Here is a 24,292-nt window from a genome sequence, read left to right as displayed (position 1 = left end):
AGGGATTATTCATGGGATTCAGATATATTGGGCAGACTAGATGGGCCAAATGGGTCTTATCTGCCGACACATTCTAGGTTTCTATGTAACATGATTTTGGGGTCAGACAATATGATTTCTCTGCTGTACGTATTTGCCAACTCCATTAGACACTTTCCTTGTCGTCCTACAGCAGCAGCACAAATGTGGAATCCTGATCCTCCTGAAAGAAATGACAGGAGATGTCAATTAACTTGATTACACTTTGTCCTATAAGAACCTGTAGCGTAACCCTGCTCATTGTGGGGGGGTTTCCTGTCCTTTGGAAGAAGGTCTCCCTGCATCAGGAACACTGCAGGAGATGCTGGGAAGTTATTTTATATATATATACATATAATTATTCATACCCCTGGCAAATTTTGACTTAAAGTTACTTTTATTCAACCAGCAAGTAATTTATTGACGGGAAATGACATCGGTGTCTACCAAAAGATAATAAGACGATGTACAAGAGGCATTATTGTGGAAAAAAAAACATTTCTCAGCTTTTATTTACATTTGAACAAAAAAAAAAAAGATGTTCCGCACTGTGGAAAATCTCAGAGGACGCGGTCGGAAGCCAAAAGTGACAAGATAAGGCAGATAAGGCAGACAAAAGCTCTCTTGGCCTTTGCAAAAGCTCATCTGGACAAAGAAGATGACTTCTGGTTTTCTGTGTTATGGTCAGCTGAAACAAAAGTAGATTTTTTTTGGTCACAATGATGTTTCCTTCATCCCCACTGTCAAACATGGTGGTGGGAACCTAATGCTTTGGAGGGGGGTTTTCAGCCAATGGACCAGGGAACCAAATCACAGTAAACGGCACCATGAAAAAAGAGCATCACATGAGGATTCTCAATGACAACATCAGGCCGTCTGCAGAGAAACGTGGCCTTGGGCACCAGTGGACATTTTCAACATGACAATGACCCAAAACACACAGCAAAAGTGGTGAAGAAATGGTTAGCAGACAACAACATTAATGTTTTGGAGCGGCCCAGCCAGAGTCCAGACTTGAATCCAATTAAGAATCTATGGAGGGAGCTAAAGATCAGGGTGATGGCAAGAAGACCCTCCAACCTGAAAGATTGGGAGCTCATTGCTAAAGATAAATGGGCAAAATACCTGTGGAGACCTGCAAAAAGCTGGTCTGCAATTACAGGAAGTGTTTGATTGCTGGAATAGCCAATAATGGCTTTTCTATTGATTATTGAGAAGGGGATGAATAATTTTGGACTGGACACTTTTTGCTCAAATGTAAATAAAAGCTGAGAAATGTTTGTTTTTTTCCCCACAATAATGCCTCTTGTCCATCGTCTTATTATCTTTTGGGAGACACCGATGTCATTTCCCCTAAAAAAATTACTTGCTGATTGAATAAAAGTAACTTTAGGTCAAAATTTGCCAGGGCTATAAATAATTATTGTCAGCACTGTATGTGTATATATATATACACACACAGTTGCAATAAAAAGTATGTGAACCCTTTGGAATTATATGGATTTCTGCACAAATTGGTCATAAAATGTGATCTGATCTTCATCTAAGTCACAACAATAGACAATCACAGTCGGCTTAACCTAATAGCACACAAAGAGTTAAATGTTACCACGTTTTTATTGAACACACCATGTAAACAGTCACAGTGCAGGTGGAGAAAGTATGTGAACCCCTAGACTAATGACCTCTCCAAGAGCTAATTGGAGTGAGGTGTCGGCCAACTGGAGTCCAATCAATGAGATGAGATTGGAGGTGTTGGTTACAGCTGCCCTATAAAACACACACCAGTTCTGGGTTTGCTTTTCACAAGAAGCATTGCCTGATGTGAATGATGCCTCGCACAAAAGAGCTCTCAGAAGACCTACGATTAAGAATTGTTCACTTGCATAAAGCTGGAAAGGGTTATAAAAGTATCTCCAAAAGCCTTGCTGTTCATCAGTCCACGGTAAGACACATTGTCTATAAATGGAGAAAGTCCAGCACTGCTGCTTCTCTCCCTAGGAGCGGCCGTCCTGTAAAGATGCCTGCAAGAGCACAGCACAGACTGCTCAATGAGGGGAAGGAGAATCCTAGAGTGTCAGCTAAAGACTTACAGAAGTCTCTGGCATATGCTGACATCCCTGTTACCGAATCTACGATATGTAAAACACTAAACAAGAATAGATTTCATGGGAGGATACCACAGAGGAAGCCACTGCTGTCCAAAAAAAAGACAACATTGCTGCTCGTTTACAGTTTGCACAAGAGCACCTGGATGTTCCACAGCAGTACTGGCAAAATATCCTGTGGACAGATGAAACCAAAGTTGAGTTGTTTGGAAGAAACACACAACACTATTTGTGGAGAAAAAGAGGCACAGCACACCAACCTCAAAACCTCATCCCAACTGTGAGGTATGGTGGTGGGGGCATCATGGTTTGGGGCTGCTCTGCTGCGTCAGGGCCTGGACAGATTGCTATCATCAAAGGAAAAATGAATTCCCAAGTTTATTAAGACATTTTGCAGGAGAACTTAAGGCCATCTGTCCACCAGCTGAAGCTCAACAGAAGATGGGTGCTGCAACAGGACAACGACCCAAAGCATAGAAGTCAATCAACAACAGAATGGCTTAAACAGAAAAAAATCCGCCTTCTGGAGCGGCCCAGTCAGAGTCCTGACCTCAACCCGATGGAGATGCTGTGGCAGGACCTCAAGAAAGCGATTCACACCAGACATCCCAAGAATATTGCTGAACTGAGACCGTTCTGTAAAGAGGAATGGTGAGGAATTACTCCTGACCGTTGTGCACGTCTGATCTGCAACTACAGGAAACGTTTGGTGGAAGTTATTGCTGCAAAAGGAGGTTCAACCAGTTATTAAATCGAAGTGTTCACATACTTTTTCCACCTGCGCTGTGAATGGTTACATGGTGTGTTCAATAAAAACATGGTTACATTTAACTATTTGTGTGTTATTAGGTTAAGCAGACTGTGATTGTCTATTGTTGTGACTGAGATGAAGATCAGATCACATTTTATGACCAATTTGTGCAGAAATCCATATCATTCCAAAGGGTTCACATACTTTTTCTTGCAACTGTATATATATATACTCACCTAAAGAATTATTAGAAACACCATACTAATACGGTGTTGGACCCCCTCTTGCCTTCAGAACTGCCTTAATTCTACATGGCATTGATTCAACAAGGTGCTGATAGCATTCTTTAGAGATGTTGGCCCATATTGATAGGATAGCATCTTGCAGTTGATGGAGATTTGAGGGATGCACATCCAGGGCACGAAGCTCCCATTCCACCTCATCCCAAAGATTCTCTATTGGGTTGAGATCTGGTGACTGTGGGGGCCATTTTAGTACAGTTAACTCATTGTCATGTTCAATGGTGATGATGGGTACATGGTGGTCATGAAGGGATGGACATGGTCAGAAACAATGCTCAGGTAGCCCGTGGCATTTAAACGATGACTAATTGGCACTAAGGGGCCTAAAGTGTGCCCAGAAAACATCCCCCACACCATTACACCACCACCACCAGCCTGCACAGTGGTAACAAGGCATGATGGATACATGTTCTCATTCTGTTTACGCCAAATTCGGACTCATTTGTACAGGGAGTGCAGAATTATTAGGCAAATGAGTATTTTGACCACATCCTCCTCTTTATGCATGTTGTCTTACTCCAAGCTGTATAGGCTCGAAAGCCTACTACCAATTAAGCATATTAGGTGATGTGCATCTCTGTAATGAGAAGGGGTGTGGTCTAATGACATCAACACCCTATATCAGGTGTGCATAATTATTAGGCAACTTCCTTTCCTTTGGCAAAATGGGTCAAAAGAAGGACTTGACAGGCTCAGAAAAGTCAAAAATAGTGAGATACCTTGCAGAGGGATGCAGCACTCTTAAAATTGCAAAGCTTCTGAAGCGTGATCATCGAACAATCAAGCGTTTCATTCAAAATAGTCAACAGGGTCGCAAGAAGCGGGTGGAAAAACCAAGGTGCAAAATAACTGCCCATGAACTGAGAAAAGTCAAGCGTGCAGCTGCCAAGATGCCACTTGCCACCAGTTTGGCCATATTTCAGAGCTGCAACATCACTGGAGTGCCCAAAAGCACAAGGTGTGCAATACTCAGAGACATGGCCAAGGTAAGAAAGGCTGAAAGACGACCACCACTGAACAAGACACACAAGCTGAAACGTCAAGACTGGGCCAAGAAATATCTCAAGACTGATTTTTCTAAGGTTTTATGGACTGATGAAATGAGAGTGAGTCTTGATGGGCCAGATGGATGGGCCCGTGGCTGGATTGGTAAAGGGCAGAGAGCTCCAGTCCGACTCAGACGCCAGCAAGGTGGAGGTGGAGTACTGGTTTGGGCTGGTATCATCAAAGATGAGCTTGTGGGGCCTTTTCGGGTTGAGGATGGAGTCAAGCTCAACTCCCAGTCCTACTGCCAGTTTCTGGAAGACACCTTCTTCAAGCAGTGGTACAGGAAGAAGTCTGCATCCTTCAAGAAAAACATGACTGCATCCTTCAAGGGAAAACAGTCCACCTCTCTGAACAGTGTCTGGGAGGCTGTGGTTGCTGCTGCACGCAATGTTGATGGTGAACAGATCAAAACACTGACAGAATCCATGGATGGCGGCTTTTGAGTGTCCTTGCAAAGAAAGGTGGCTATATTGGTCACTGATTTGTTTTTGTTTTGTTTTTGAATGTCAGAAATTTATATTTGTGAATGTTGAGATGTTATATTGGTTTCACTGGTAAAAATAAATAATTGAAATGGGTATATATTTGTTTTTTGTTAAGTTGCCTAATAATTATGCACAGTAATAGTCACCTGCACACACAGATATCCCCCTAAAATAGCTAAAACTAAAAACAAACTAATAACTACTTCCAAAAATATTCAGCTTTGATATTAATGAGTTTTTTGGGTTCATTGAGAACATGGTTGTTGTTCAATAATAAAATTAATCCTCAAAAATACAACTTGCCTAATAATTCTGCACTCCCTGTATGTCTCAACAGAAATCGAGACTCATCAGACCAGGCAACATTTTTCCAGTCTTCAACAGTCCAATTTTGGTGAGCTCATGCAAATTGTAGCCTCTTTTTCCTATTTGTAGTGGAGATGAGTGGTACCCGGTGGGGTCTTCTGCTGTTATAGCCTATCCGCCTTAAGGTTGTGCGTGTTGTGGCTTCACAAATGCTTTGCTGCAGACCTCGGTTGTAACGAGTGGTTATTTCAGTCAACGTTGCTCTTCTATCAGCTGGAATCAGTCGCCCATTCCCCTCTGACCTTCAGCATCAACAAGGCATTCTCGCCCACAGGACTGCTGCATACTGGATGTTTTTCCCTTTTCACACCATTCTTTGTAAACCCTAGAAATGGTTGTGCGTGAAAATCCCAGTAACTGAGCAGATTGTGAAATACTCAGACCGGCCCGTCTGGCACCAACAACCATGCCACGCTCAAAATTGCTTAAATCACCTTTCTTTCCCATTCTGACATTCAGTTTGGAGTTCAGGAGATTGTCTTGACCAGGACCACAACCCTACATGCATCGAAGCAACTGCCATGTGATTGGTTGACTAGATAATCGCATTAATGAGAAATAGAACAGGTGTTCCTAATAATTCTTTAGGTGAGTGTATACAGTACAGACCAAAAGTTTGGACACACCTTCTCATTCAAAGAGTTTTCTTTATTTTCATGACTATGACAATTGTAGATTCACACTGAAGGCATCAAAACTATGAATTAACACATGTGGAATTATATACATAACAAAAAAGTGTGAAACAACTGAAAATATGTCATATTCTAGGTTCTTCAAAGTAGCCACCTTTTGCTTTGATTACTGCTTTGCACACTCTTGGCATTCTCTTGATGAGCTTCAAGAGGTAGTCACCTGAAATGGTTTTCACTTAACAGGTGTGCCCTGTCAGGTTTAATAAGTGGGATTTCTTGTCTTATAAATGGGGTTGGGACCATCAGTTGCGTTGTGGAGAAGTCAGGTGGCTACACAGCTGATAGTCCTACTGAATAGACTGTTAGAATTTGTATTATGGCAAGAAAAAAGCAGCTAAGTAAAGAAAAACGAGTGGCCATCATTACTTTAAGAAATGAAGGTCAGTCAGTCCGAAAAATTGGGAAAATTTTGAAAGTGTCCCTAAGTGCAGTCACAAAAACCATCAAGCGCTACAAAGAAACTGGCTCACATGCGGACCGCCCCAGGAAAGGAAGACCAAGAGTCACCTCTGCTGCTGAGGAAAAGTTCATCCGAGTCACCAGCTTCAGAAATCGCAGGTTAACAGCAGCTCAGATTAGAGACCAGGTCAATGCCACACAGCGTTCTAGCAGCAGACACATCTCTAGAACAACTGTTAAGAGGAGACTGTGTGAATCAGGTCTTCATGGTAGAAGATCTGCTAGGAAACCACTGCTAAGGACAGGCAACAAGCAGAAGAGACTTGTTTGGGCTAAAGAACACCAAGGAATGGACATTAGACCCGTGGAAATCTGTGCTTTGGTCTGATGAGTCAAAATTTTAGATCTTTGGTTCCAACGACCGTGAAGTCCATCCAAGGTGAACGGATGGACTCTACATGCCTGGTTCCCACCGTGAAGCATGGAGGAGGAGGTGTGATGGTGTGGGGATGCTTTGCTGGTGACACTGTTGGGGATTTATTCAAAATTGAAGGCATACTGAACCAGCATGGCTACCACAGCATCTTGCAGCGGCATGCTATTCCATCCGGTTTGCATTTAGTTGGACCATCATTTATTTTTCAACAGGACAATGACCCCAAACACACCTCCAGGCTGTGTAAGGGCTATTTGACCATGAAGTAGAGTGATGGGGCGCTGCGCCAGATGACCTGGCCTCCACAGTCACCGGACCTGAACCCAATAGAGATGGTTTGGGGTGAGCTGGACTGCAGAGTGAAGGCAAAAGGGCCAACAAGTGCTAAGCATCTCTGGGAACTCCTTCAAGACTGTTAGAAGACCATTTCAGGTGACTACCTCTTGAAGCTCATCAAGAGAATGCCAAGAGTGTGCAAAGCAGTAATCAAAGCAAAAGGTGGCTACTTTGAAGAACCTAGAATATGACATATTTTCCATTGTTTCACACTTTTTTGTTATGTATATAATTCCACATGTGATAATTCATAGTTTTGATGCCTTCAGTGTGAATCTACAATTTTCATAGTCATGAAAATAAAGAAAACTCTTTGAATGAGAAGATGTGTCCAAACTTTTGGTCTGTACTGTATATATATATAGGAGTACGTGCAGTTTGGGGCAAAAGTCTGACCTTTCTTTAGTCTACCTGGTACCTCTTACCTTCTCCTTGCGAGCCTCGGGAGCGCGCGATCTTCTGCGCATGCGCGGCTACACAGAAGGAAGGGAGGTACTATATAAACATGGCGGCGCCCTTGTGTAGCGCCGCTCAGTCGCGCTCTACTGCCCCTCTTTTATGGTAAGCGATTGCTGTAGTATCCAGTACTCTTCTAGTGATTGTTGTTAATGATGTCCTGCACTTGCAGTTAGAGCGTTGCAGCGATCTGTGTGTTACCTTACTGTCAGCCGTGTTTCACAGCCTAGAAAAGGCAGGCCTTAGGGAGACTGTGGCTGAAAATCGTTTATGTATATTTATATATATATATATGGGGAGATATCTGTAAGACTGCTCTGCTCTATTACAGATGTCACAGCGGGATCATAATGCTCCTGGGAGAAAGTCATCTGGGAAGAGAAAACACACAGTATGCAGATCGGGTGGCACACCTCTGCCAGATGCTAGTGAACACTGTTTTTGCTCAGACTGCAGAGCAAAGGATTTTCCGGTGGAAGACCAGCCACTTTCTAATAGGGATATGTTGCTCTGGATGAAGGACTTTGTGCATGACTCTGCGCAGTTTAAACGCTCAATAAATGTGTAAGACTTCTGACAAAGGGCCAACAAGAAGATAGTCTCTGGGGGGGAACCCCCAAAAGTAGATTTAGCAGTATCTAAGCTGTTTAAGCGTACATTAGTACCAGGTGAGGACGTCTCTAATTTTTCGGATCCAATGGACCGGAAAGTAGATAACGCCCTTCGCAGATGTTATCTCACAGCCTCAGCTCAAGCAAAGTATGCTATTTCTTCCTAAACTGTGGCAAAAAATCTTAGATCCTGGCTTCTCCAGATGGAGGAGTAAATAGATAAAGGAGTACCCAGAGATGACATTCTCTGTTAATTTAAGAAGATCGCACTAGCCTCGGATTTTCTATGTGATACGTCTGTTCAACAGGCCAGATTTGCGGCGAGATCTATGTCTCTATCTACAGCAGGCAGAAGGTCATTACGGATTAAACCATGGGGTGCCCACTCCAAAAATACCTTGTGTTTGATGGAATTCCACCCTAACAGGCTGTTTGGTCCTGAATTAGATACCCTGATGAAGAACCTATCAGACAAGAAGGGCAAATCTCTCCCTTATCCTAACAGGAGAAAATGGTCCTCTTCCTTTCGTTCATCTTACAGATCAGAGCGGAGGAGATCAGATAGAGGTGAACCATCTACGCCAAGAGGTGGAGCGCTGCCGAGAAGGCCAACCCAGCAGAGAAGAGGGTGAGGAAGAGGGAATCCAGCCAACAGTCGTAAACTGAAGTTCTGACGCCAGAGGTATACCTGTAGGGGAAGACTACGGTTTTTCTACCCACAATGGGAAAAAGTAATAAAAGATCTGTGGGTGTTGAACTTGATAAAAGGAGGTTATCGCATAGAGCTGATTGCTCACCCCCCAGACAGGTACATCATAACATCAAGGTTGGCTATAAAGAAACAGCTCCTATTAGAACGGGCAGTAAAATAATTAATTCACATGAAAGTCCTAGAGATGGTTCCCCATTCAGAAATAAAGCGAGGTGTTTACTCCAGGGTATTTTTGGTTCCAAAACCTCAGATGAAGTGGAGACCTATTATAGACCTGAGATTCCTAAACAGATACATAAGGAAAAAGAAGAAGTTCAGCATGGAGACAGTACAGTCCATGCTGAACATATTAGAACCTGGAGATTACCTTGCCACTATCGACTTAAAAGATGCATATCTACATATCCCTATACATGAGAAACACAGGAAATTCTTGCGGATAACTGTATTTATAGGAGGGCAGCTTCATCATCTTAAATTCACGTCACTACAGTTCGGAATCTCTTCTGCCTCGTTCACGAAGGTGGTTGTAGCAGTAGCAGCAGGTCTGAGAGAGCTGGGTGTATCCATAATACCGTATCTGGACGACTGAGGGCAGACACCGAAGAGAAACTCACATTCCATCTACAGATTGTATTTCAGAGGCTGCAATCGCTACGATGGATTATAAATTGGCAAAAATCCAACATGAAGCCAACTCAACAAAAACAGTTTCTAGGTTTTGTCCTAGACACAACGCTCATGTCTATATCTCTTCCTCCACAGAGGGTGGAAGTATTGTTGCAGAACATACAGGTCTTGAGGCAAACAAGGCCTATTTCACTTCGTCAGATGATGAATAGTGATAAGAGGCAGGGTTCATATTTGAATTTGCGATATTTCGCAAATATTTAGTAGAATATTCGAATATTCGTTACATTCTACATTTTTTTACTAAAAAAATTGGCATGGTAATGATATTTGTATATTACGCGATTAATACAGGCGTGGGTCAAAAACTAATATATAGCACTATGGAATATAGTGCCATATATTCGTTTTTTAGAATATTCATCATTTTCTAAAGTCATGATTCCATCTTGCTTAAGTTGTTTGTGGGCCAATGACTCATTGGCCCACAAGAAAGAAGCAGGGAGGAATAATGTGTTCAGATGGGAAAAATGATGAATATTCACTATAACAAATATATATCACTATATTCGAAATATTCACGAATTCTCAAAGTTCTGATATTCGAGATAAAAAATCGCTATTCGAATATTCGCGCTCAACACTAAGGATGAAGACTTTAGGTCTCATGACAGCTACCAGTCAAGCGGTATCATGGGCGAAGTGGCTTATGCAGAAATCGAGACCTCAACTCCCTGGACGAGACTACAATAATATCTTAAGAGACAAAGAACTCCTTGAGGTGGTGGCTGACATTGAAGAATGGAAGGTCATTCACCTTTCCGACATGGGCCGAGATAACGACAGACGCCTCAATGTCAGGATGGGGTGGCCACAGGCAGGGCCAGATAGCGGAAGGCAGGTGGTCACTGGAGGAACTCTCCTTACCCTCCAACATCAGAGAGATGAGGGCTTTATACAAGGCGCTTCGGCAGTTTCACTCCTCTCTATGGGGACGGGCAGTGAGGATAAAGTCGGACAATGTCAGCACAGTCTCGTACATAAATCGACAGGGAGGCACTAGATCCTTAACGCTCCTCATAGAGGTGGGATGAATTTTTGCATGGGCAGAACACAGTGTACCACAGATGACAGTGGTACATATCAAGGACAAGGACAACATCCTGGCAGACAAGCCAAGTCGCAATCTGCCCCTGAATGGTCTCTAGACTAGGAAGTCTTTCTCCACCTCACCAAGTTATGGGGTCATCCCCAAATAGACCTGATGGCTACGAGGACCAATGCCAAGGTATCCCGATTGTGTTCCCTGTTCATAGAAGACAATACTTGGGCGCTGGATACCCTATCAGTTCCATGGCACTTCAGTATGGCCCATGTGTTTCCGCCTATTCCCATGATCCCAAAGGTCTTACAGAAGATGAAACGGAACCAGGTCTCAACGATTCTGGTATGCCCATATTGGCCCAAACGGGCTTGGTTCAAGTCTCTGCTAAAAAGCACATGTTACTTTTTATTTATACACTGAGCAGATGGCAGATCTCCCTTCCCTGTTGTGCGCTGCACCAACTCTACTTCTCCAGCTCTGCTGAGTGAGGGAGCGTCTGCCAAGCGCAGGGACAGGGAGAAGTGCACACAGCCCAGGCACTGTCATCAGCTGCTGGGGAGGACCTGACTTTAATCATTTACCTACAGTCCCTGGCTGTCAGGAATGTGACCCTGCACGCTGCCTGCTTCTGCGTCCACTGTCCTTCAACACATAGACGGACCATGCCCAGCAACAGATAGACGGACCATGCCCAGCAACAGATAGACGGACCATGCCTAGCAACCTGATTTTAAGCAGAGGTAAAAGTAGGCAGTACAGGGAACAAAACTGTGGAATTAAGGGGAAATTGAATACACAGTGAAAAGTTGAAATAGGGCCACCAAGGAGATAATAAGCACCACAACCCAATACTCCAAAAAAATAAATAAATACGACAGTTATACTTTAACCTTCTTTCAGTATACACTTTTCTATTGAGAGGAAATCCCTCATAAAAGACCATTACTTTGCAAATCCGGTGGTCGGATCAAAGTCTGTAAATAGAGGACATGCAACCATTAACAAAACGACCGGGATAAAGTCTATCTCCACCAGGATTACAAAGTATAAAGTCAGCTTTCAGGCATCCATTAAAGTCTATAGTGAGAGTAAGGGGTAATAGGGGAGGAAACGAGGAAGATGAAAGGGAGAGGAGGAGGTAAGGAGGAAGAAGATGGGGAGAGGGAGAGGTAAGGAGGAAGATGAAGGGGCAGTGGGGGAGGTAAGGAGGAAGATGAAGGGGCAGAGGGGGAGGTAAGGAGGAAGATGAAGGGGCAGTGGGGGAGGTAAGGAGGAAGATGAAGGGGCAGTGGGGGAGGAAAGGAGGAAGATAAGGGGGCAGTGGGGGAGGAAAGGAGGAAGATGAAGGGGAGAGGGGGAGGTAAGGAGGAATATGAAGGGGCAGTGGGGGAGGTAAGGAGGAAGATGAAGGGGTAGTGGGGGAGGTAAGGAGGAAGATGAAGGGGAGAGGGGAGGTAAGGAGGAAGATGAAGGGGCAGTGGGGAGGTAAGGAGGAAGATGAAGGGGTAGTGGGGGGAGGTAAGGAGGAAGATGAAGGGGCAGGGGGGGATGGTAAGGAGGAAGGATGAAGGGGCATTGGGGGAAGGTTAAGGAGGATGATGAAGGGGAGAGGGGGGAGGTAAGGAGGATGATGAAGGGGAGAGGGGGAGGTACAGGAGGAAGATGAAGGGGAGAGGGGGAGGTAAGGAGGAAGATGAAAGGGGCAGTGGGGGAGGTAAGGAGGATGATGAAGGGGAGAGGGGGAGGTAAGGAGGAAGAAGATGGGGATGGGGGAGGTAAGGAGGAAGATGAAAGGGATGAGGGGGGAGGTAAGGAGGAAGATGAAGGGGCAAAGGGGGATGGTAATGGGTGAGGAGGGGGCAGACGGCAGGTAAGGAGGAGAGATGAAGGGCAGTGAGGGAGGTTAAGAAGGAAGATGAAGGGGCAGTGGGGGAGGTAAGGAGGAAGATGAAGGGGAGAGGGGGAGGTAAGGAGGAAGATGAAGGGGCAAGTGGGGGAGGTAAGGAGGAAGATGAAGGGGTAGTGGGGAGGGTAAGGAGGAAGATGAAGGGGCAGTGGGGGAGGTAAGGAGGTAGATGAAGGGGCAGAGGGGGAGGTAAGGAGGAAGATGAAGGGGCAGTGAGGGAGGTAAGGAGGAAGATGAAGGGGCCAGTGGGGGAGGTAAGGAGGATGATGAAGGGGAGAGGGGGAGGTAAGGAGGATGATGAAGGGGAGAGGGGGAGGTAAGGAGGAAGAAGATGGCGAGAGGGAAAGGTAAGGAGGAAGATGAAAGGGAGAGGGGGAGGTAAGGAGGAAGATGAAGGGGCAAAGGGGGAGGTAATGAGGATGAGGAAGGGGCAGACGGTCAGGTAAGGAGGAAGATGAAGGGGCAGTGGGGGAGGTAAGGAGGAAGCTGAAGGGGCAGTGGGGGAGGTAAGGAGGACGATGAAGGGGCAGTGGGGGGAGGAAAGGAGGAAGATGAAGGGGCAGTGGGGGAGGTAAGGAGGAAGATGAAGAGGCAGTGGGGGAGGTAAGGAGGAAGATGAAGGGGCAGAGTGTCAGGTAAGGAGAAAGTTGAAGGAGCAGTGGGTGAGGTGAAAAGGAAGAGGAATGGGGCAGTGGGTGAGGTAAGGAGGAAGATGAAGGGCAGAGGGGGAGGTAAAGAGGCAGATGAAGGGGCAGATGGGGAGGTAAGGAGGAAGATGAAGGGGCAGACGGTCAGGTAAGGAGGAAATGAAGGGGAAGACGGTCAGGTAAGGAGGAAGATGAAGGGGCAGTGGGGGAGGTAAGAAGGAAGAAGAAGGGGCAGTGGGGGAGGTAAGGAGGAAGATGAAGGGGCTGAGAGGGAGGTAAGGAGGAAGATGAAGGGGCAGAGTGTCAGGTAAGGAGGAAGATGAAGTGGCAGAGGGGGAGGTAAGGAGGAGGATGAAGGGGCAGAGGGTCAGGTAAGGAGAAAGTTGAAGGGGAAGAGGAGGAGGTAAGGAGAAAGTTAAAGGGGTAGAGGAGGAGGTAAGGAGAAAGTTGAAGGGGCAGTGGGGAGGTAAGGAGGAAAAAGAATGGGGCAGTGGGCGAGGTAAGGAGGAAGATGTAGAGGCAGAGGGTCAGGTAAGGAGAAAGATGAAGGGGTAGTGGGTCAGGTAAGGAGGAAGATGAAGGGGCAAAGGGGGAGGTAAGGAGGAAGATAAAGGGGCTGAGAGGGAGGTAAGGAGGAAGATGAAGGGGCAGAGTGTCAGGAAAGGAGGAAGATGAAGGGGCAGTGGGTCAGGTAAGGAGGAAGATGAAGGGGCAGAGGGGGAGGTAAGGAGGAGGATGAAGGGGCAGTGTGGCAGGTAAGGAGAAAGTTGAAGGGGCAGTGGGGAGGTAAGGAGGAAGAGGAATGGGGCAGTGGGTGAGGTAAGGAGGAAGATGAAGAGGCAGAGGGTCAGGTAAGGAGGAAGATGAAGGGGCAGAGGGTCAGGTAAGGAGGAAGATGAAGGGGTAGTGGGTCAGGTAAGGAGGAAGATGAAGGGGCAGAGGGGGAGGTAAGGAGGAAGATGAAGGGGCAGAGGGAGAGGTAAGGAGGAAGATGAAGGGGCAGAGGGTCAGATAAGGAGGAAGATGAAGGGGTAGTGGGTCAGGTAAGGAGGAAGATGAAGGGGTAGTGGGTCAGGTAAGGAGGAAGATGAAGGGGCAGTGGGTCAGGTAAGGAGGAAGATGAAGGGGCAGTGAGGGAGGTAAGGAGGAAGATGAAGGGGCAGTGAGGGAGGTAAGGAGGAAGATGAAGGGGCAGAGTGTCAGGTAAGGAGAAAGTTGAAGGGGCAGTGGGGGAGGTGATGAGGAAGAGGAATGGGGCAGTGGGTGAGGTAAGGAGGAAGATAAAGAGGCAGAGGTGCTGGTAAGGAGGAAGATGAAGGGGCAAAGGGGGATGTAAGGAGGAAGATGAAGGGGTAAAGTGGGAGGTAAGGAGAAAGTTGAAGGGGCAGTGGGTGAGGTAAGGAGGATGATGAAGGGGCAGTGGGGAGGTAAGAAGGAAGATGAAGGGGCAGAGGGGGAGGTAAGGAGGAAGATGAAGGGGCAGTGGGGGAGGTAAGGAGGAAGATGAAGGGGCAGTGGGGGAGGTAAGGAGGAAGATGAAGGGGCAGAGTGTCAGGTAAGGAGGAAGATGAAGGGGCAGAGGGGGAGGTAAAGAGGCAGATGAAGGGGCAGAGGGGGAGGTAAGGAGGAAGATGAAGGGGCTGAGAGGGAGGTAAGGAGGAAGATGAAGGGGCAGAGTGTCAGGTAAGGAGGAAGATGAAGGGGCAGAGTGTCAGGTAAGGAGGAAGATAAAGGGGCAGTGGGTCAGGTAAGGAGGAAGATGAAGGGGCAGAGGGTCAGGTAAGGAGAAAGTTGAAGGGGAAGAGGAGGAGGTAAGGAAAAAGTTAAAGGGGTAGAGGAGGGGGTAAGGAGAAAGTTGAAGGGGCAGTGGGGAGGTAAGGAGGAGGATGAAGAGGCAGAGGGGCAGGTAAGGAGAAAGGTGAAGGGCAGAGGGTCAGGTAAAGAGGAAGATGAAGGGGTAGTGGGTCAGGTAAGGAGAAAGATGAAGGGGCAAAGGGGGAGGTAAGGGGTAGAGGAGGAGGTAAGGACAAAGTTGAAGGGGCAGTGGGCGAGGTAAGGAAGAAGATCAAGGGGCAGAGGGGCAGGTAAGGAGAAAGTTGAAGGGGCAGTGGGGAGGTAAGGAGGAAGAGGAATGGGGCAGTGGGTGAGGTAAGGAGGAAGATGAAGGGGCAGAGGGTCAGGTAAGGAGAAAGTTGAAGGGGCAGAGGGTCAGGTAAGGAGGAAGATGAAGGGGCAGAGGGTCAGGTAAGGAGGAAGATGAAGGGGTAGTGGGTCAGGTAAGGAGGAAGATAAAGGGGCAGAGGGGGAGGTAAGGAGGAAGATGAAGGGGTAGTGGGTCAGGTAAGGAGGATGATGAAGGGGCAAAGGGGGAGGTAAGGAGGATGATGAAGGGGCAAAGGGGGAGGTAAGGAGGAAGAGGAAGGGGCAGACGGTCAGGTAAGGAGGAAGATGAAGGGGCAGTGGGGGAGGTAAGGAGGAAGATGAAGGGACAGTGAGCGAGGTAAGGAGGAAGATGAAGGGGCAGAGGGTCAGGTAAGGAGAAAGATGAAGGGGCAGAGGGGGAGGTAGGGAGAAAGTTGAAGGGACAGTGGGCGAGGTAAGGAGGAAGATGAAGGGGCAGAGGGGGAGGTAAGGAGGAAGATGAAGGGGCAGTGGGGCGGTAAGGAGGAAGATGAAGGGGCAGAGGAGGAGGTAAGGAGAAAGTTGAAGGGACAGTGGGCGAGGTAAGGAGGAAGATGAAGGGGCAGAGGGGGAGGTAAGGAGGAAGATGAAGGGGCAGTGGGGGAGGTAAGGAGGTAGATGAAGGGGCAGTGGGGCAGGTAAGGAGGAAGATGAAGGGGCAGTGGGTCAGGTAAGGAGAAAGATGAAGGGGCAGTGGGGGAGGTAAGGAGGAAGATGAAGGGACAGTGAGCGAGGTAAGGAGGAAGATGAAGGGGCAGAGGGGGAGGTAAGGAGGAAGATGAAGGGGCAGTGGAGGAGGTAAGGGGGAAGATGAAGGGGCAGAGGGGGAGGTAAGGAGGAAGATGAAGGGGCAGTGGGGGAGGTAAGGAGGTAGATGAAGGGGCAGAGGGGGAGGTAAGGAGGAAGATGAAGGGGCAGTGGGGGAGGAAAGGAGGTAGATGAAGGGGCAGTGGGGCAGGTAAGGAGGAAGATGAAGGGGCAGTGGGTCAGGTAAGGAGAAAGATGAAGGGGCAGTGGGGGAGGTAAGGAGGAAGATGAAGGGACAGTGGGCGAGGTAAGGAGGAAGATGAAGGGGCAGAGTGTCAGGTAAGGAGAAAGATGAAGGGGCAGTGGGGGAGGTAAGGAGGAAGAGGAAGGGACAGTGGGCGAGGTAAGGAGGAAGATGAAGGGGCAGAGGGTCAGGTAAGGAGAAAGATGAAGGGGCAGAGGGGGAGGTAAGGAGAAAGTTGAAGGGACAGTGGGCGAGGTAAGGAGGAAGATGAAGGGGCAGAGGGGGAGGTAAGGAGGACGATGAAGGGGCAGTGGGGGAGCTAAGGAGGAAGATGAAGGGGCAGAGGGGGAGGTAAGGAGGACGATGAAGGGGCAGTGGGGGAGCTAAGGAGGAAAATGAAGGGGCAGTGGGGCAGGTAAGGAGGAAGATGAAGGGTTGCAGTGGGGGAGGTAAGGGGGAAGATGAAGGGGCAGTGGGGGAGGTAAGGAGGAAGATGAAGGGGCAGTGGGGCAGGTAAGGAGGAAGATGAAGGGGCAGTGGGGCAGGTAAGGAGGAAGATGAAGGGGCAGTGGGGCAGGTAAGGAGGAAGATGAAGGGTGCAGTGGGGGAGGTAAGGGGGAAGATGAAGGGGCAGTGGGGCAGGTAAGGAGGTAGATGAAGGGGCAGTGGGGGAGGTAAGGAGGAAGATGAAGGGGCAGTGGGGCAGGTAAGGAGGAAGATGAAGGGGCAGTGGGGCAGGTAAGGAGGTAGATGAAGGGGCAGTGGGGCAGGTAAGGAGGAAGATGAAGGGGCAGTGGGGGAGGTAAGGAGGAAGATGAAGGGGCAGTGGGGGAGGTAAGGAGGTAGATGAAGGGGCAGTGGGGCAGGTAAGGAGGTAGATGAAGGGGCAGTGGGGGAGGTAAGGAGGAAGATGAAGGGGCAGTGGGGGAGGTAAGGAGGAAGATGAAGGGGCAGAGGGTCAGGTAAGGAGAAAGATGAAGGGAGGAAGGAGGAAGCAGCAGTGACTTATAGACCAAGGAGGAAGAAGAATGTGATAAAACCTGGGGAGGGAGGAGGTCGTGATGTCATCAGCCACAACCTCAGCCCCAGTATAAATACCTGCACCTGATCAGTCACAGTTCACACAGCATCCTCAGCCTGACTCTCCTCAGACCGGTAAGTGTCAGCTCTTTAGACCACTGCGCTGTCTGATCTTCTCTCTTCTCTCTCTGGATCAGGGACGGCAGCATTTTGAATTCTTTGTCCTGCTTGGATCATTAGGAGATTTTGGAGCAGATTTATCAGAACTGGAGCATTTTCCTGAAGCCACCAATCAGATTCCGGCTCTCATTCTCAAAAGCCTTATTTTTGAAAGCTGGATTCTGATTGGCTGCGGTCAGTAACTGCGCCATTTTTCTTTTTGCACCAGTTTTGATAAATCTCCCTCCGTATGTTACTGTAGAAGTAGAATGGCGGAGCGGATATAGAGAAGCGTCCTGCTGTCATTCCATGTCAGTGAATAGAACCATCAGAGTGAATTCACACCTGGCAGAAAGATCTGTGACTGACACTCAGTGCCAGGCATGTGAATGGGTTAATTCTGCAGTGAGCGCAGGAATGGGACAGTCATAGGAATTTCTGCATCAAATCTGCCGTGTGTGAATTCGCCCTGATGATTGTGTCCTGCTGCGTCTATACAGATCCCCCGTCTGGGTCTCTCAGAACCGTCCACCGGATGAGCCGAGGGTCCTATAGAGAACCTTTATCGGATTACCTCTGTATTACTGGAAAGTGGCGACAAAAGTCCACAAATATCACTACGAAGCCACAGATCACCGCACTGGACTGACATGCTTGTTCTCCAGCCCTGAAGGGGTTAATCACCTGGAGAAGCTTTTGGAAAGTCATTTATTTGCGTTCGGCTCCATTTCTGTTCCCTCCCGGGTCGCTGGGCAGCAGTATTTACCAGGGAGGGAATGGGTAAACAGCAGGGGTGGCGATTTTCCACGTAACGCAGTAATACGTAATGGATTTATCGTGTCCTTTATGGTTAAATAACCAGGAATCCGCCAATCAGCGGGAAAGAGAAGAGCGGTGACCTCCGACCGAACCGCACTCATTATGTATAGTCCCTCAATCCCCCAAATGTGGACGGGGCTCCTGGAGTCAGACCGTGGGGTGTAGCTAAAGGGTGTCCACAGCCTTCTCCCCCTACCTCTCCAGCACCAGGAGTGACTGCAGCCTTCTCCCCCAACCTCTCCAGCACCAGGAGTGACTGCAGCCTTCTCCCCCAACCTCTCCAGCGCCAGGTGTGACTGCAGCCTTCTCCCCCAACCTCTCCAGCGCCAGGTGTGACTGCAGCCTTCTCCCCCAACCTCTCCAGCGCCAGGTGTGACTGCAGCCTTCTCCACCAACCTCTCCAGCACCAGGTGTGACTGCAGCCTTCTCCCCCATCCTCTCCAGCACCAGGTGTGACTGCAGCCTTCTCCAACAACCTCTCCAGCGCCAGGTGTGACTGCAGACTTCTCCCCCAACCTCTCTAGCACCAGGTGTGACTGCAGCCTTCTCCCCCAACCTCTCCAGCACCAGGTGTGACTGCAGCCTTCTCCACCAACCTCTCCAGCGCCAGGTGTGACTGCAGCCTTCTCCACCAACCTCTCCAGCGCCAGGTGTGACTGCAGCCTTCTCCCCCAACCTCTCTAGCACCAGGTGTGACTGCAGCCTTCTCCCCCATCCTCTCCAGCACCAGGTGTGACTGCAGCCTTCTCCCCCATCCTCTCCAGCACCAGGTGTGACTGCAGCCTTCTCCCCCATCCTCTCCAGCACCAGGTGTGACTGCAGCCTTCTCCCCCCCCCCATCCTCTCCAGCACCAGGAGTGACTGCAGCCTTCTCCCCCCCCCCATCCTCTCCAGCACCAGGAGTGACTGCAGCCTTCTCCACCAACCTCTCCAGCGCCAGGTGTGACTGCAGCCTTCTCCCCCCCCATCCTCTCCTGCACCAGGTGTGACTGCAGCCTTCTCCACCAACCTCTCCAGCACCAGGTGTGACTGCAGCCTTCTCCCCCCCCATCCTCTCCAGCACCAGGTGTGACTGCAGCCTTCTCCCCCCCCCCCCCATCCTCTCCAGCACCAGGTGTGACTGCAGCCTTCCCCCCCCCCCCATCCTCTCCAGCACCAGGTGTGACTGCAGCCTTCTTGCCCCATCCTCTCCAGCACCAGGTGTGACTGCAGCCTTCTCCACCAACCTCTCCTGCACCAGGTGTGACTGTAGCCTTCTCCCCCATCCTCTCCAGCACCAGGAGTGACTGCAGCCTTCTCCCCCCCATCCTCTCCAGCACCAGGTGTGACTGCAGCCTTCTCCACCAACCTCTCCTGCACCAGGTGTGACTGCAGCCTTCTCCCCATCCTCTCCAGCACCAGGTGTGACTGCAGCCTTCTCCCCCCACCTCTCCAGCACCAGGTGTGACTGCAGCCTTCTCCCCCATCTTCTCCAGCACCAGGTGTGACTGCAGCCTTCTCCCCCATCCTCTCCAGCACCAGGTGTGACTGCAGCCTTCTCCCCCATCTTCTCCAGCACCAGGTGTGACTGCAGCCTTCTCCCCCATCCTCTCCAGCACCAGGTGTGACTGCAGCCTTCTCCCCCATCCTCTCCAGCACCAGGTGTGACTGCAGCCTTCTCCCCCATCCTCTCCAGCACCAGGTGTGACTGCAGCCTTCTCCCCCATCCTCTCCAGCACCAGGTGTGACTGCAGCCTTCTCCCCCATCCTCTCCAGCACCAGGTGTGACTGCAGCCTTCTCCCCCCACCTCTCCAGCACCAGGTGTGACTGCAGCCTTCTCCCCCATCCTCTCCAGCACCAGGTGTGACTGCAGCCTTCTCCCCCATCCTCTCCAGCACCAGGTGTGACTGCAGCCTTCTCCCCCATCCTCTCCAGCACCAGGTGTGACTGCAGCCTTCTCACCCAACCTCTCCAGTACCAGGTGTGACTGCAGCCTTCTCCCCCCCCCATCCTCTCCAGCACCAGGTGTGACTGCAGCCTTCTCCCCCATCCTCTCCAGCACCAGGTGTGACTGCAGCCTTCTCCCCCATCCTCTCCAGCAGCAGGTGTGACTGCAGTCTTCTCCCCCATCCTCTCCAGCACCAGGTGTGACTGCAGCCTTCTCCCCCAACCTCTCCAGCAGCAGGTGTGACTGCAGTCTTCTCTCCCATCCTCTCCAGCACCAGGTGTGACTGCAGCCTTCTCCCCCAACCTCTCCAGCACCAGGTGTGACTGCAGCCTTCTCCCCCATCCTCTCCAGCAGCAGGTGTGACTGCAGTCTTCTCTCCCATCCTCTCCAGCACCAGGTGTGACTGCAGCCTTCTCCCCCAACCTCTCCAGCACCAGGTGTGACTGCAGCCTTCTCCCCATCCTCTCCAGCACCAGGAGTGACTGCAGCCTTCTCCCCCATCCTCTCCAGCACCAGGAGTGACTGCAGCCTTCTCCCCCATCCTCTCCAGCACCAGGAGTGACTGCAGCCTTCTCCCACATCCTCTCCAGCAGCAGGTGTGACTGCAGCCTTCTCCCCATCCTCTCCAGCAGCAGGTGTGACTGCAGCCTTCTCCCCCATCCTCTCCAGCACCAGGAGTGACTGCAGCCTTCTCCCCCAACCTCTCCAGCACCAGGTGTGACTGCAGCCTTCTCCCCCCCCCATCCTCTCCAGCACCAGGTGTGACTGCAGCCTTCTCCGCCATTCCCCCCCGGGGACCACATGCCCTGCTCGCCTCCCTCCTTTAGTTCCTCCAGTGGTCACAGGTGTGTCCAGGGTGTGGCCTTTATGTTTTCTGAACATTCATTGTCTTTTATACGTAGCTTGTATTGCTTGCTTTTTGTTTTACTGAATATCCACATTCCATGCGGGGATTTGTGCCGACCCCGAAGCAGGTTCTGACGAGCTCGCAGTCATACCGTTCAGCCCAGTTGTCTGTTTGTGTCTTGTGTCCCCTGAACCTGAATAACCCTAATGAGATAAAAGCGCCTGATAACGGAGGATAACAGCTCCCTGAGGCACAGACCTGCGATTGTCTCGTATCTGGACTGTAGCCGAGACCAGAACCGGACATCCAGGTCGCCTGGACTCCAAGTTGACTAGACAGCCTTTGCTTGGGCCCGTCAGCCATCGGGTGGATTCGCACTGGGGCACATTTACTATAGTGTTTGTAGCCGATAAAATGCTGTTTTAGGCAGTCTTATTTTTTTTTTTTTTTTTTTTTTTTTGCATTTACTACTGAAATTGCATCTGTTTGGAGGCTTTTGCGCCTCCTTTACCTATTTAGATTTTTATTTTTATTTTTTTCCCCGACCTATTTATGTAGATGCGCCTTTTTTGCACATGAATTAACCCGAACTTTGGATGCCAAACTTATCGAAGAATCCCATTATGGATTCCGCTACCACGGACCATTCTGCGCACTTGTGGGATTGGCGGCGTGAGAAATGCTCTGATTCCTGCGTGTTCTTCTCTTCCAGATCACAATGTCGTATCCAGTGAGCGCTCAGCCCCAGGCCATGCAGGGATACAGCACCAGCACCAGCCAGTGGAACTCCGACGTCATGGACTGCTGCGAGGACATGGGGATCTGTAAGTGTTGGGTGGAGGAGACCTCAGTGCAGGGACTGCTTTACCTGTAGTCTCGAGTTTCATGCCCCTCGTCTCTCTATGGCGCCCACGTGACTGTTTTATTCTGTTTTTTAGGTCTTTGTGGAGCATTTGTCCCCTGTATTCTGGCGTGTAGGGTGGCTTCAGACTTCGGAGAGTGCTGCTGCCTGCCATTCCTGCCGGGCACTTTGCTCGCCATGAGGACCGGCGTCAGGGAACGATATCACATCCCGGTAAGTCGTACACTTGGTGCGCAGTTTCCATGTGGCTTTCTGGAGGCTGTTACATCCTGATAGTGAGGAGCTGGGGGCGGACATTACCACCACCCGGGGGGGCCCCAGAGATCACAAAACGGCAACTAAAGGAGCGGACGTAGCACCTGTGCAGCCGATTCATGTGCAAAAGGGGGGGGGCCTTCCTGACTGTAGAGCAGTAACCAAAGTGCCCAGACTGCCCTGCTGAGAGTGAGTGCGGAGTAGAGGAGTGATGGGGTGGAGCTTAGCAGAGTGATGGGGGTGGAGCGTTGGGTGATGGGGTGGAGCTTAGCAGAGTGATGGGGTGGAGCGTTGGGTGATGGGGTGGAGCTTAGCAGAGTGATGGGGGTGGAGCGTTGGGTGATGGGGTGGAGCTTAGCAGAGTGATGTGATGGGGTGGAGCTTTGGGTGAATGGGTGGAGCTTAAGAGGGTGATGGGGTGCGCTATTGATCGCCTGTACATAACTTTGCTTGGGGCCATATCCACATGTAGGGGCCCCCAGGGGTAGTAATCTAGGACATGTGGATAGTCAGACAGCAACTCCTGCTGAGTCTATGGCAGCCATTTTTATTTTAGGGCCCGGGCCCCTGGAGATTCTGTACCAATACAATACAGCTCAGTACAAAAACCGGTAAAGTCTCTGCCAAGTGGCTCATAAAAACACGGCAGCTTTCCTCCAGAAACAGCGCCTCCCCTGTCTACAGGCTGAGAGTGGTATGGCGTCTCTGCCCCATTGCACCAGTCAGGACCCCCGGACAGGAGGGGCGCAGCCATGTCCTGTGGGTCCGGTTTCCCTTTCTGACGGTTTCCTTTCTCGTGTTGCAGGGAAGTATCTGCAATGACTGCGTGTGCCTGACATTCTGCGGACAGTGCACGCTTTGTCAGATGGCCCGTGAGCTGAAACAAAGGGCCTGATGGGACCGTACGGAGACACGCCGAGCCTCAATGGACTGTAACATACAGAGGGATGGTCGCTGAATGACCACCGCACCCAATGTGGGAGGAAGCGGCGCCATACTGTGCACACAAAGCCTCTATACACCTGCCCACCGCGCCCCACCACTGGCCGTACCGAGAAGGACGACTGCCCTCTCTCCATTTTATATAATATTCTCCTCGGATGCAGCCGGTGTGTAACTACATCTCCATCCCTGCAGGCTGTCAGAGCATGCTGGGAGTTGTGGTTCCACACCAGCTGGAGACCCCTGCCCTGACTGTTTGTGTGAGTTTTATGTATTTGCATTTTATAAAATAAGATTATAATAAATACAGAGAAATGTCCCTCACTGTGTGCCGTACATTGCCCCCGCCGCCCCCTCCAGCAGCGCTGCCCCCTGGCGGGGACCCCGCGGAACGTCTCCCTACCCCGCGTTATGTTAGGATTTCTCATCATCTGAACAATGATTGTTTTTGGTTTTTCCCAAAATACTTCTTCTACATAAAGATGAGGATAAAGGTTTTCTGTGCAAGAAGCTTAAAGGGGTATTCCGGTTCCTATCCACTGGATTGGGGATAACTGTCCGATTGGTGGGGGCCCGACCGCTAGGACCCCCACAAATCCCATTCATCCTCTATGGCAGGAGGTGGGGGAGGCTGCATTCATACAGAATGGCTGGAGTATCCCTTTAATGAGTCATGTGGTATACTGGTGAGGCCGGAGAGATACAGTTGCAAGAAAAAGTATGTGAACCCTTTGGAATTATATGGATTTCTGCACAATTTGGTCATAAAATGTGATCTGATCTTCATCTAAGTCACAACAATAGACAATCCCAGTCTGCTTAACCTAATAACACACAAAGAGTTACATGTTACCATGTTTTTATTGAACTCACCATGTAAACATTCACAGTGCAGGTGGAGAAAGTATGTGAACCCCTAGACTAATGACATAAGAGCTGATTGGAGTGAGGTGTCAGCCAACTGGAGTCCAATCAATGAGATGAGATTGGAGGTGTTGGTTACAGCTGCCCTGCCCTATAAAAAACACACACCAGTTCTGGGTTTGCTTTCCACAAGAAGCATTGCCTGATGTGAATGATGCCTCGCACAAAAGAGCTCTCAGAAGACCTACGATTAAGAATTGTTGACTTGCATAAAGCTGGAAAGGGTTATAAAAGTATCTCCAAAAGCCTTGCTGTCCATCAGTCCACGGTAAGACAAACTGTCTATAAATGGAGAAAGTTCAGCACTGCTGCTACTCTCCCTAGGAGCGGCCGTCCTGTAAAGATGACTGCGAG

General features: G+C 49.6%; 1 protein-coding gene across 1 annotated transcript; it reads left to right on the top strand.

The window, feature by feature from the left end:
- The first annotated feature begins 17,293 nt into the window (after window positions 1–17,293).
- On the top strand, window positions 17,294–23,333 carry LOC122941772 (cornifelin homolog). Its single transcript, XM_044299193.1, has 4 exons — window positions 17,294–17,337; window positions 21,668–21,779; window positions 21,894–22,030; window positions 22,878–23,333. The coding sequence occupies exons 2-4, from the start codon at window positions 21,674–21,676 to the stop codon at window positions 22,965–22,967; spliced, it is 333 nt and encodes a 110-aa protein (XP_044155128.1). The 5' UTR covers window positions 17,294–17,337; window positions 21,668–21,673; the 3' UTR covers window positions 22,968–23,333.
- The last annotated feature ends 959 nt before the right edge of the window (window positions 23,334–24,292 follow it).

Source organism: Bufo gargarizans, chromosome 6, assembly GCF_014858855.1.
Source record: "Bufo gargarizans isolate SCDJY-AF-19 chromosome 6, ASM1485885v1, whole genome shotgun sequence".
In the NCBI taxonomy this organism is placed as follows: Eukaryota; Metazoa; Chordata; class Amphibia; order Anura; family Bufonidae; genus Bufo; species Bufo gargarizans.
This window is presented reverse-complemented; position numbering and strand designations above follow the sequence as displayed.